This window comes from Miscanthus floridulus, unplaced genomic scaffold (assembly GCF_019320115.1).
Source record: "Miscanthus floridulus cultivar M001 unplaced genomic scaffold, ASM1932011v1 fs_201_2_3, whole genome shotgun sequence".
Classification (NCBI taxonomy): domain Eukaryota; kingdom Viridiplantae; phylum Streptophyta; class Magnoliopsida; order Poales; family Poaceae; genus Miscanthus; species Miscanthus floridulus.
The window spans coordinates 246,379-259,507 of NW_027096371.1; the positions used below are offsets into that span (position 1 = coordinate 246,379).

Sequence of the window (13,129 nt, forward strand, 5' to 3'; positions counted from 1 at the left end):
TCTGAACGCATAAAAGTCCAGTGTATGTATGCTGGCAATTTGGTTGTATGGACGCGATGTTTGTTGTTGAAGTAATTTGATTAAGTGATGTTGTTTTAATTGGGATGCGATTGTTGTGCCTCTGTTTTATTGTATGAATTTATTCTCTCCAGTAAATTCAGTATGGCATAATTTTTCCTTCACTCGCAATTATTACAGCTTCACTCAATCATTACTTGTTGCTGAAATATGCAGATGGCAAACACTCGCCATACCATGTATGAGGCCGCTGAGACCGGTGCTAACGGTGCGGGGACCGGTGGTGGTGGTGGAAACCACAGCAACAACAATGAGCCTCCCCATGAACCGCATTTGCCACCTCCTCCCCTGTTTACCCCAGAGATGTTCCTCACACAGTTGCTCGGGAGTCAGCGCAACGCGGAACAATCCCAGAAGAACATGGAGGATTTTCTGCGTACTATCGCCAACAACGTTCAGTGCGGTAACAATCAGGGTGGTGGCATTGGGGTGAACCAATATAGCAGCTTCAAAGATTTTATGGACACCAGGCCACCAATATTCAAGGAAGCAATAGAGCCACTTGATGCTGAGGAATGGATCAACACTATGGAAGATAAATTCCATGTGTTGAGGATGACTGAGGTATTGAAAATGGAGTATGCTGCACATCAGTTGCAAGGACCAGCGGGAATGTGGTGGAAGCACCATCGCACCACCTTCCCTCCAAATGCTCAGATTTCGTGGAGAGAGTTCGCTGAGGCCTTCCATGGAGTTTATATTCCACCCAGGCTGATCGAGATGAAGTTGGGAGAGTTCTTGGCGTTGAATTAGGGCACCAAGACCGTGACGCAATATTTGCATGCCTTCAACAACTTGTGTCGTTATGCTCCCGACATGGTTGACACCGATGCTAAGAGAATAGCCAGTTTCAAGAGGGGACTCAATCCAAAAATGATGAAGCATGTGGGTACCAACAACTGCATCAGATTCAATGACTTCATCAGCGACTGTCTGAAGCAGGAAAAGAATAACAATGCCAGCACCACAGCCAAGACTCGCAAGAGAGCACTAGAGGGTGGTCCTTCCCAAGCAAGAGCACCTACAGGAGGTTGTCCTCCCTATCGTCCATCAGCACCTGGCGCGAGGTTTAGGCCACCTTAGCAGAGAAGTCAGAATTTCCGTGGACCCCAGAAGCCTTACAAGATGGCAGTATGGTCTAACAAGGCAGCCGCAACCGTGGTACAAGGCAGTTCCAAGGGAGCTATGGGATCTGCTGGGATAGTGAGGGGACCCTGCTACAATTGTGACCAACCCAGCCACTTCTCAAGGTTTTGTCCTTATCCGCCCAAGAAGAAGTAGCAGACTTATAATGCTAGGGTGCATAGTATGACTATGGATGAAATTCCTGAGGGAGAGCCCGTAACCGCTGGTAAGTTTCCTGTCAACGAAAACCCTGCAGTTGTTCTATTTGATTCTGGATCATCGCGTTCTTTTATGAGTCAAGCATTTGCATAGAAACATGAACAACTATGCACAGAATTGGGGCATGGTTACCGTATAAGTTCAGTAGGGGCTGATGTTTTGACCAACCGGATGGTTCGAGGGGTAACCCTTGAATTAGGTAGCAGGAAGTTTCGAGTGAACTTGATAGTTATGCTTGGACTAGTTTTTGATGTCATTATAGGGATGAATTAGATGAAGGATTGGGGAGCAGTCATAGATACTGGAAGTCGAGTACTTACCCTTAAGGATCCCCTGGGTGAGGGTACTTTCCAAGTACCATTGCCTCAGAGAACAGACCTTATAAGTGTGACATATGCTATGACAGTCATTCCTATTCATCAAATTCCGGTAGTGTGTGAATTTCTGGATGTATTCCCGGATGAGCTACCTAGTCTTTCCGCCGGATAGGGATATTGAGTTTGGAATTGAGTTAATCCCCGGAACAGCTCCGATTTCAAGGAGACCCTATCGGATGCCTCTAGATGAATTAGCTGAGCTGAAGAAGCAACTAGAAGATTTATCGAAAAAGGGGTTTATCTGGCCAAGCAAGTCTGAATGGGGATGTCCCGCCTTGTTTGTGAAGAAGAAGAAAGAGGGCACGTTGAGAATGTGTGTAGATTACAGGCCACTTAACACTGTAACCATCAAGAATAAGTATCCCTTGCCTCATATTGATGTTCTGTTTGACCAGTTAGCCAAGGCTAAGGTGTTCTCAAAGATAGATTTGAGATCTGGTTATCATCAGATCAAGATTAGGCCACAAGATATACCAAAAACTACATTTTCCACCAGATATGGGTTGTATGAGTATCTTGTCATGTCCTTTGGCTTAACAAATGCTCCTACATAATTTATGTTTTTGATGAATATAGTTTTCATGCCATAATTGGATAAGTTCGTGGTGGTGTTCATCGATGACATTCTAGTGTACTCCGAGAACGAGAAGGATCATGAAGAGCATCTGAGAATTGTCTTGACCAGACTTAGAGATCATAAGTTGTATGCTAAGTTTAGCAAATGCGAATTCTGGTTGAAGAAAGTTCCTTTCCTTGGTCACATTCTGTCAGAAAATGGAGTTTTAGTCGATCCTAAGTAAGGTGCAAGAGGTTATGGATTGGAAGGCACCGACCACAGTTCCTGAGATTAGAAGTTTCTTAGGACTAGCTAGTTACTACCATTGCTTTATACCAGACTTCTCAAAGATTGCCAAGCCGATGACAAGTCTGCTATAGAAGGATCACAAGTTTGTGTGGATAGAGGAGTGTGAAGCAGCTTTCCACACTTTGCAGAAACTGTTGACCACTACTCCTGTTCTAGCACAACCAGATATCGAGAAACCATTTGATGTGTTTTGCAACGCATCGAAAACTAGATTGGGCTATGTTCTTATGCAAGAAAGGAGAGTTATTGCTTATGCCTCACGTCAATTGAGAAAGCACGAGGTCAACTATCCAACACATGATCTTGAACTTGCTGTAGTTGTGCATGCCCTAAAAATTTGGAGACATTATCTACTTGGTAATGTGTGCAACATTTTCATAGATCACAAGAGTCTCAAGTACATCTTTACCCAACCCGAGCTGAACATGAGATAGCGCAGATGGTTGGAATTGATCAAAGATTACAACTTGAATGTGCAATATCATCCTAGAAAAGCCAATGTAGTGGCAGATGCTTTGAGCAGAAAGTCACATTACTTGAATGTGCAGCCGTTACTTGAAGATGGGTTCGATCTGATGCATCCTGCTATGTTACATAGTATTCAGATTAGTTGCTCTTTGGAGAGTAAGATAATAGAAGGCCAGAAAACCGACAAGGGAATATTCCACATCAAAGAGAAAATAAAAGAAAAGCCATCTCAGCACTTTAAAGTGGATGAACAGGGCGTGTTGTGGTTTGACGACCATCTTGTGGTTCCCAAGGATTGAGAGCTTAGGAATAAACTCATAGATGAAGCTCACCTTTCTAAGCTATCTATCCATCCGGGAAGTAGTAAGATGTATCAAGAACTAAGACCTCGATATTGGTGGACCAAAATGAAGAAAGAAGTTACAGCATATGTCGCCAGATGTGACACATGTTGTAGAGTGAAAGCCATTCATATGAAACCTGCCGGTATGTTGCAACCCTTGTCAGTCCCTAGTTGGAAGTGGGATGATATAAGTATGGATTTTATCTCGGGTTTGCCCACTACTCATGATTCGATTTGGGTGATTGTGGATCGTCTTACTAAGACCGCTCATTTCCTACTTGTCAAGACAACTTATCGACCATCTCAATATGCCAAGAAGTATATCATAGAAATTGTGAGGTTGCATGGTATACCAAGGACTATAGTATCTGATAGAGGGTCACAGTTCATGGCTCACTTTTGGGAACATTTACACAAAGGCTTAGGAACTAGTTTGATTCGTAGTACCGCTTATCATCCTCAGATAGATGGTCAGACTGAACGAGTGAATGCTATTTTGGAGGATATGTTAAGAGCCTGTGTGTTGTCTTCTAAGGGATCATGGGAGTCATGGTTACCATTAGCTGAGTTTTCTTATAATAATAGTTATCAAGAAAGCATCAAGATGGCTCCATTCGAAGCTTTGTATGGCAGAAAATGTAGAACACCATTAAATTGGGTCAAGCCTGGAGATAGAAGGTATTATGGCATTGACTTTGTAGAAGAAGCTAAGAAGAAAGTTCATATTATTCAGCAAAATATGAAGGCAGCTCAATCACATCAGAAAAGTTATGCAGACAGAAGAAGGAGACCCCTTGTGTTTGAAGTTGGTGACTATGTTTATCTGAAGGTCACGCCAATGAAGAAGAAAAGGTTTGGAGTCCGAAGAAAGCTTGCCGCTAGATTCGTAGGACCATACAGGATCTTGGAAAAAAGAGGTCCAGTAGCCTACAAGTTAGAGTTACCTAAGACAATGAGTACCGTCTTCCTAGTTTTCCATGTATCACATCTCAAGAAATGTTTGCGTGTTCCGGAGGAAAGAATAGAACCTCGAGGTATCCAACTCAAATCAGATTTGGTGTATCGTGAGCAACCGGTCCGTGTGTTAGACACTAAAGAACGTACTACTTCAGAATAGTGTGGTGAAAACATACAAGATACAGTGGGATCATCATGATGAGGGAGATGCAACTTGGGAAACGGGAGAATATCTACAAAAAGCTTATGAAGATTTTTATAACAAATGGTTCGTCACCCAAATCTTGGGACAAGATTTTTATAAGGGGGGAGAGTTGTAACACCCCGGTGTTATGCCAGCATTTAGGCACTACAAATCATGCATAACATGCATCATCAAGCATCCTAATCATACATGCCTAATCATGTAAATAACAACTGAAACACTGCTTCGAAACATATGAAACATGCTTGTGAAACATGAATGTTGCATACACTTGTTTAGAGTTGTTTTTGCCCTCATTATGCTTGCTAGGTTAGTAGAACTTGTTTGGCAATGATTGTAAATCATCTAGAATTATCTAGCACAATTTTTGGAGCAAAGTTTGTATTTAAATTATTGCCAAATTTTGCTTTAAAAATAATTCTCCAAAATTAGGGTTTTGAGTTAAAATTGACTTTAAATTTATAATTCAAAATCTAGCAAGAATTGGACTTTGGACATAAAAGCAAAGTTGTAGAGGATTAAATTCTAAGCAACTTTTATTTTTGGGCCATTTTCAAAAGATGTCATTTTCTTGCTCAAAATGATATTTGAAAACTGATATTTGAAAATTTATTAAAAATAGAAATTTAGAAAAATGTTTTCTCCTTTCGCGGGCCGTCGCCCCGTTTCTCGGCCCACGACCCAAGCCAGCCCAGCGAACCTCCCGCGCCCGCGCCAGCCCACCTTGCCTCGGCCCAGCCCAGCCCCGCGTGCATCTGGCCTGCCTCCGCGCTGCACCGCGCAGTTTCCCGACCGCGTCAGAACGCGATCGCCGCGTGGCGACCATGCGCCGGCGACGTCCACCGCGCGGCAGCCATGGCCTGACTCCGCCTCCACGCGTGCGCCTTCTTTTGCCGACTGTGCTGTGCTCCTCTCCACTCACTCTCGCCTGCTCTCTCGCTCTCCCGTGCTCGCCCCTCCTCTCGCCACGGCAGAGCACAGCGCCGCTGAGCACCGCACCACCTCTGCCGCCGCCTCGCGCGAGCTCCACCGCACCTCCACCACATACTTCTAGTCCATAGCTCCGCCTCGTCAAACTCCATCATTTGCGCCTACGTTCGGCCGCTGTCATCGAGGTGAGAGGCGGTTGTGGTCGGTTTTCGTCTCCGCACCACCGTGGCCGAGCTCGCTGGAGCTCGTGCCCGCGCGGACAGCCCGGCTCTACCTTCCTATCTTCCTCCTTCCACGCGCACCATGCCCGCCTTGCCCTTGCACATCTTGTGCGCCCCCCCCTGTGCCTTGCTGTGGCCGGGAGGTGCCCGCACGCGAGCATGCCGCGCCACCGTGTCGTCCGGAGCGCCGGCGGGGCGTGACCGTTTCGCCTCGGCCGAGCTGGGCCAAGTGGCCGTGGGCCGAAGCCCCGAGCCAGGCCACCCTTTCCCTTCGCTCGGACTGCACAGGCCAAAAGTGGCCATGGGCCAGTTGGTTCCCACGGGCCGGCCTAGTAGTAATAGGAAAATTACGTTTTCAGTTTTTCTTTTATTATTTGAAAAGAGAAATGATTTGGAAAATATTTGTATACTCAAATTTGCTCCAAATCTATTGAAATAAATTTTTCTAGGTTCCTTGTCACCAGATCTACATGAGAAAATTATTGCATGTCATTTTTGAGATACTTTTCTGTAGAGCTTTATTTAATCCTTGATATTGCTGATAACTTGAAAAATGTGTAGAAAAACCTATAGGCTTCAGAAAAATATGATTTCTAAGTTTGTTAATCTTCTTATGTAATGTACTTCCTAGGAAAAATATGTGTCATGCATGTACTGTAGAAAAAAATATGAGGTGTAGTTCAAGTACCTTTAATGGCTGATTTTTGTTATTTTTGCTAGAGAGCAAAGATTGTATAAAACATGCATGTGATAATTTTTGTACAGTGATTATTTATTGTGTAGAACATAGGAAAAATGCTAACTCTGTTGTTTGACACTTTTCATAGTACAAAGTATTTTCATGTTCATAATCATGCCATAGCTTGTTATTTTTGTGTAGGCTAATCCACTCATTCAAATACCATGAAAATCTGATGGTAGACTACTTAGGGTAGTACTGTGCTATGGTAATTTTCTAAGACTACCATAAAAATAGATGTTACTATTCAAACCTATTATTAATTAGGGTTTAATCAAGTGTTGCTTTATGTGTGATTAAGAAATTAGTGAAGCTTTGGTTTTGGTGTATCTTTGAAGCATTTAATGAGATGTGTTGACTTAGCATATTAGTAGTAGAAGAGAATGCAGTAGATGACATGTGCTTGTAGTATATGTTCTTGGATGATGTTGACTACCTTGCATTCAAGCATATCCATTGTATTCATCTCATCCAATGCACTGATGGCATAAGCACTTACGCACATTGCATCATATAGGATCGCAAACCAAGAACCCAGTCATCATACCCGAGGAGCCTGAGGAGCAGCTCGAGGTGCAGCCGCAGGAAGTGCCCGAAGCCGACAAGGAGGACGTTGAGGAACTTCCGGAGTGCCCCGATCACCGCCCGAGCTCCTTCGAGAGAGGCAAGCCCCGGAGCATTTTCTCCCGGTTTGCAATTTTTAATTCAATGCTTTACTTTAATTGATGCATTACGTTCAGGAGTTGTTTGCAACCATTGCTGCATTATACCTTGTCTACCTTTGTTATACTATATCCTTGTTACCCTGGTATCCGCGGTCGAGTCAATGCTTAGCTGGCTTAGACCAGTAGAAGTCGGGTGATTTCCTGTCACCTACGAGCTATAGGTGGTTACCTAGATCTGCTTGGATGACTATGAAGTCATGGTATAACTAAGTGTTAAATGAAGTTGAGACCGGACGGAGACTTACAGAGTTTTGAACTGTAGTGCTTTCCATCTGTGTCGACTAAGGACCGATCATTGTTGGGCCTCGAGTCATGTTGAACGCATGCCTTACATTTAGCTGGCCGGATAAAGTACCTTCCGACCGCAAAGCTGGAAGATTATTCGGGCCGAGTAGATTGCCCGCAGCGCACTATGCGGGAGCAGGTGTGGTAGGACACGGGGGCAAGATGATAAGACCGGTCGGCCCCCGAGTACATGTGGTTCCTGGCAAACTCGAGATTCCTGGATAGTTGACTCGGTGATCAATATCTCACTTTAGCGGGTGAGTGAGGTTTGTGTAAGGAATAAATCACCAGCTGGTTAGGAATCGATTCGAATCGCCATCGCTCCTGGATAGTGAGCACTTGACTTGAGTAGCTTCATCGTAGTAATGTTGATGGAACATTTGGACAGTTATAATGAATATGACATTATGGAAGTTGTTTAATGATCATTGATTATCATTATTGGCTTAATCACCTAGTTGCTCTAGTGTAGGTGCAAATCTAGTCGACAGGTTATAAATAATTAATTTGGCAATAATGCTTTTAGAAAGGTTCTTGAAATGCTAAAAATGCTTTCTTTGCAAATGAGTCAGCTACCCTACTATAAAGCCTTCATAATCCTTGGTGTCACTTATTTCGGTTATGTCGAGTAAGTCTAGCTGAGTACCTTCTCGTATTTAGGGTTTTATTCCCACTTGTTGCATATGGGCAGATGTATTACGGCTACTGTATCAACTGCCTTTATCCTGCGATGGGTGATGCTTAGGACCATGGGCATGGTCATTCCTTATGTCTCGTCTGATGCTTTTGTTGGAGATGATCATTAGCTGGCACTGTATTTGAACTCCGTGTGAGTGTGTGTGGTTTTGAACAAATGGCTTTCGCTACTTTTATTCGAACTCATTTTGTAATAACTATGCTTAAACTCTGATGTATCTGAGATGCGAACTTTTATGTAATATGTGATGGTGACCGCTAAACTTATTACGATCTTGGCTGGGATGTGAGTTGGTTTGAAATCCTTCGTGATTTCACAGACTACTGGGTTATACGGGCTTAAGTTTGCTAAATCGTCTGCTCTGGTGGATGATTTTCTTACTTAATTTCGTATAATTGGTCGGTTCTAGTTACACCCGCAAGGTGGGACGACGACGACGACCGGTGACTAGTGGCGACGAATGACGACAACGACGGGGGCGAGCCGACACCAGGCGAGACGACTTCCTCAGGTTCGAGCAAGCCCTACCAGCGTGGGCCCTCGTCGCTCCCCAAGCCATGGCCGCTCCCTTCCCGCCGCCCGGTGATTCGACCCGTGGGTGAGACGTAAGTAACCATTGTTGATTTCACTACTTGTTCATATGACATGTTGAAAATCGAACTGTAGACTAACAATTGTTGTTAATGACTCGTGCAGTAGTTGGACGTTTGTGAGCGGATGGAGCTGGTTCATGCCATATCAATGGCATCCAGGGCCTGCTGATTAGGGAGTACTACCCTGGCTTCGTCACCCACAAGGGTGAGGTACAAGCGCCCATGAAGTGGGAGCACTTCTCCAGCGTCACGGACTCCAACGATGATACCCTTGCGGCGATGATCAAGAGGGAGTTCTGGGTGAGTATTTTCATCGCACCGCATTTCTCAATACTATGCATTCGTTGGACGTTCTTGAAACAATGAAATGATACATGATGTCTGTGTGCAGGACTTCTTCACGTGCGAGGAGGGGAGAGAGCAGCATGCAGCATGAGTGCAAGAGGCGGTCTGCAAAGATCGTCTCAAGGACCTGTACCATGAGGCGCATCTCCAGTGCGTCATCAGCTACTACGCCGACGTGCTTGGCCAGGTGGTGAAGAAGCCGCAAGTCAGGGAGATGATACTCCAGAGGGAGACCGACCTCACAGAGGCACAGTACATGCAGGTAATTAAGTAGGAAACATTCATTGTGATTCCTTCCGTGAAACATTCAATTCATCTTCTGGCATGTCAAATACTTGATGTCATGCAGATGTGTCCGGGGTGGTGCGACAACTACAAGGACTGTTGGGCGGCCATTGTGCGTGAGTGGACCATGGACGCGGCGTACCAGAGGCGCAGAGAATGTCGGGAGCGCCGCCTATAGATGCGAGGGGCACCACACCACCAAGGGAACCAGTCCCTCCCAGTGTTCATGGAAAGATGGGTATGCTTCTGTTGATCTATTAATTCTAGCGCTCAATTGTCATTACTTGTAACCATGTTTGTGTTTTCCTCGCAGACACAGTCGCATGGTGGGTAGGTCATCAACGAGTTCACGGGGGTACGCCCTTGCTCACAAGGGCAAAGTGACTGGTGGTGGACAACGTCTACGACCCGGCAGACAGGGCCCGACGCATACACCAACACGAGCGTCTACCCCAAGCTCGCCTGAGTACACCTCCGCTGGCTCGCCAGCGCCATGGGGAGACGTTCGACCCCGCCACCGACCCCCTGGACACAGACCTCTTGATGAGGTTGGGAGGAGGGAAGCAGCACAGCCAGGTACTGGATGGCCAACAGCGCCATCAAGTCGTCCTCTGTTCCCACGCTGAGCTAGATTCAACGAGACGGGACCAGGAGCTCCTCCGACATCCCCATAGCGCCTCGGCAGCCGAGCAACGCGCAAATGTTCTCGGCATTTCAGGTAAGTGCAGTTTCATTCGTCGTTCACTCGTTTCACACATGTACCTTGCTTTCACATACCATCAACTTTGCGGGTGTAATATTGCAGGCCCAGATCGCACAATTGTAGACGAACCAGCAGAACATGGCGGTGGCCCATCAGCGGTAGCTGGCGGCTGTCACGCAGCACTACCAGCGTCAGATGCAGGACTTTGCCGCCTACTTCCGGGGCCTTCAGATCCCGAGAATGCAGCAGCACGAGCTCCCTGCCTCGATCTTCGCTCCACCACCTTTTCCTGTGCCTACTCCTATAGCAACTCCGGTGAGTATATTGCCTGTTGCTTTAGCTTGTGCGGCCATCTTGCAGGTACTAATGAGATCACTTGTCCTTTGTGCAGGAACAGTCGGCGGGTTAGAACCCGACTCCTCCAGGTGCCAGCCCTCCACTGGGCCCTTCTCCACCGCACGAGTGGCCGGCTCACCCGACCTTCCCGACTCAGGGCTTCACGTGGCCAGGTACCGCTCCTCCTCCACCGACGCAGCAGGGGCACCCGGGCCCTACTCGATGTTCCAGGCGGCGCCGCAGTCAGGGTGGTCTCTGTGGGAGCAAGGTGGGGGCTCTGGGGCCCCTGGGGACGCCGGGTCGAGCTAGGTACCTCTACTGCCCGCTTGTGGAGTTGTCGGCCTTCGTGCCGCTGTGATGTCGGCCTTCATGCCGCTGTGATTATCGACCTTCGCGCCGTTGTTTTCTTGTAGGTTTTGGACATGTTATGAACTTGTTATGAACTTATATCGTGTTGAGACGTCATTTGATGATGAAATGTGATTTTTATGTGATATTCTAGTTTATTATCATGAATATATGTGAAATTGCATGTCTGGAATGCAAGAAAACAGAAAAAAAAACAAAAAAAATCCAGCTTTGCCGAGTGCCAGCACTCGGCAAAGCTGGGCATTTTTCCCAGCAGAGCCCAGCTTTGCCGACTGCTGGCGTGGCACTCGGCAAAGTGACCAAACCTTTGCCGAGTGCCAGCACTCGGCAAAGAATTTTTCAAAAAAAAATGCCGAGTGCCTGACACGTCAGCACTCGGCGAAGAAATTTTCAAAAAAAAATTCCTTTGCCGAGTACCTAACACGTCGGCACTCGGCAAAGGGTGCCGTCAAGTTGACGGCGCCCGTTACCTTTGCCGAGTGCTAGTGTGGCACTCGGCAAATCCTTTGCCGAGTGCCTGCCACGTGGCACTCGGCAAAGATTCCTTTGCCGACCACTTCTTTGCCGAGTGCGGCCGGCACTCGGCAAAGGCGTCGGATCCAGTAGTGTAGGCTGGATTGACCTAGATGGAGTTATCGTCGTAAGTGATATAAACTACTCTAGCTAGTTCATCGGTATATACTATTTTGATAATCATGCGAACATGCACGGTGTAGGCGTCTCAACTTAATCACTCCAAAGAGAACGTAGTATTTTTTTAGATATAGTGGCCACATGCGATGGACAAGTTATTTTTTCCTTTCACAAACAGACATGGTTACAACATCTTCATATAAGGACCTTACAAGACTGCTACTATTGCTAGAACAGTTGGACCCTTTATTAATTTAATACTAACAAAAGTGTAACAAAGGGACAAAGAAAACAAATAACTCTACGGCTTCAAACAAGGAAGGATGACCATGGGCTCCAACTTTAGATTGGCTTATATGGAATTTATGGGTAGGCATTGCCATATCCAGTTCCGGCACCAGAACCACCGCCACCACCACCATTCTCACTATTTCCTGTGCCACTACCAATGCCATTAGCACTTGCACCCGCATCACTTGAACCATCCCAATACCTGTTAGCATAACTAGAGCCAGAACCGGTGCCGCTACTGGATCCTTGAGCATTGGAATTCCAAGCACCTCCAGCTTGTCCTCCACCCCCACCACCACCGGCACCACCAGCATTAGAAGATTCTCCTCCATTTGGACCAAATTCTGAATACACTCCTTGACTATATGTACTAGATCCTGAACCTGACCCTAACCCTGAACCATATCCGGACCCACCATATTGGCTAGTTCCACCACCTGCACCACCCCCTCCAGCACTTGCATGGGCACCATAAGGACTACTATCACCCGATCCGGTGCCAGACCCAGACCCTAATCCCCCGCCGTTCGCATATCCGCCGCCCCCTCCCCCTCCAGTGCCGGTCCCATCAGCACTAGAGTATCTAGCCACCCTTACAGCATTGGCTAATCCCATGCTCATGAGGACAATGAGTCCTAGTGATATTAGCTTTGTGCTAGCCATTGTGAGCCACCACTATAGAGTGTTTGAGTTGAGATGAGTTCCCAGTGAATGCTGCATGGGTATTTATAGTGTTGGAGACCACGCAGTGGTTCTTTACTTTCATAGCTTGCACACGTTAATGGTAGCAGTGTTTCAATAGGAGACCAAGTGGAAGCTTTTAAAATCCACTGTAATTAATGGAGCTCCTTTACTTGAACATTAAGTATATGCAAGTTGCAAAGTAGTACTTGTTACGCTCTCTTTAGATGACTAGGCAGACCAGCTACGTCTCATCTCCATCCATAGATTGTGGATGGCGCAAATTAAGTTTTAGCATTCATCATCGGTGTTTGGAAGGCCCATTGAAACTAAACTAGCTCTTTGCCGATTTTCGGACTTGCACTGGTACTAAACCCAGCTTTCAGCTATATATATATACGAGACAAAACTGTCCAGGCACTAAAACCTTTCACACATTAGTACTTTTATTACTAATTATGTTTTATATAAGGTAGCGAGACGACAGTTAAAAAAGGGGCGGAGGGAGTACACTCCATTTGACCCTGCCTCAGAACAAAAGGAAGAGTGATTTTTTTTTTACTTTCGCAAGGATTTATTTTACCTTTTCTTGGCTTTTGCTTGGGATGAATAGTTACGGTCCAAAAACTTGTAAAAAACATGCGTACTACAGTAAACTA

General features: G+C 46.1%; 1 protein-coding gene across 1 annotated transcript; it reads right to left on the reverse strand.

Moving 5' to 3' along the window:
• Nucleotides 1–11,640: 11,640 nt before the first annotated feature.
• On the reverse strand, nt 11,641–12,452 carry LOC136530785 (putative glycine-rich cell wall structural protein 1). Its single transcript, XM_066523510.1, has one exon. The coding sequence runs from the start codon at nt 12,450–12,452 to the stop codon at nt 11,862–11,864; it is 591 nt and encodes a 196-aa protein (XP_066379607.1). The 3' UTR covers nt 11,641–11,861.
• Nucleotides 12,453–13,129: the final 677 nt, after the last annotated feature.

Excerpts from the sequence above, each read along its gene's own strand:
- LOC136530785 (XM_066523510.1), bottom strand. The coding sequence starts at position 12,452 with ATGGCTAGCACAAAGCTAATATCACTAGGACTCATTGTCCTCATGAGC.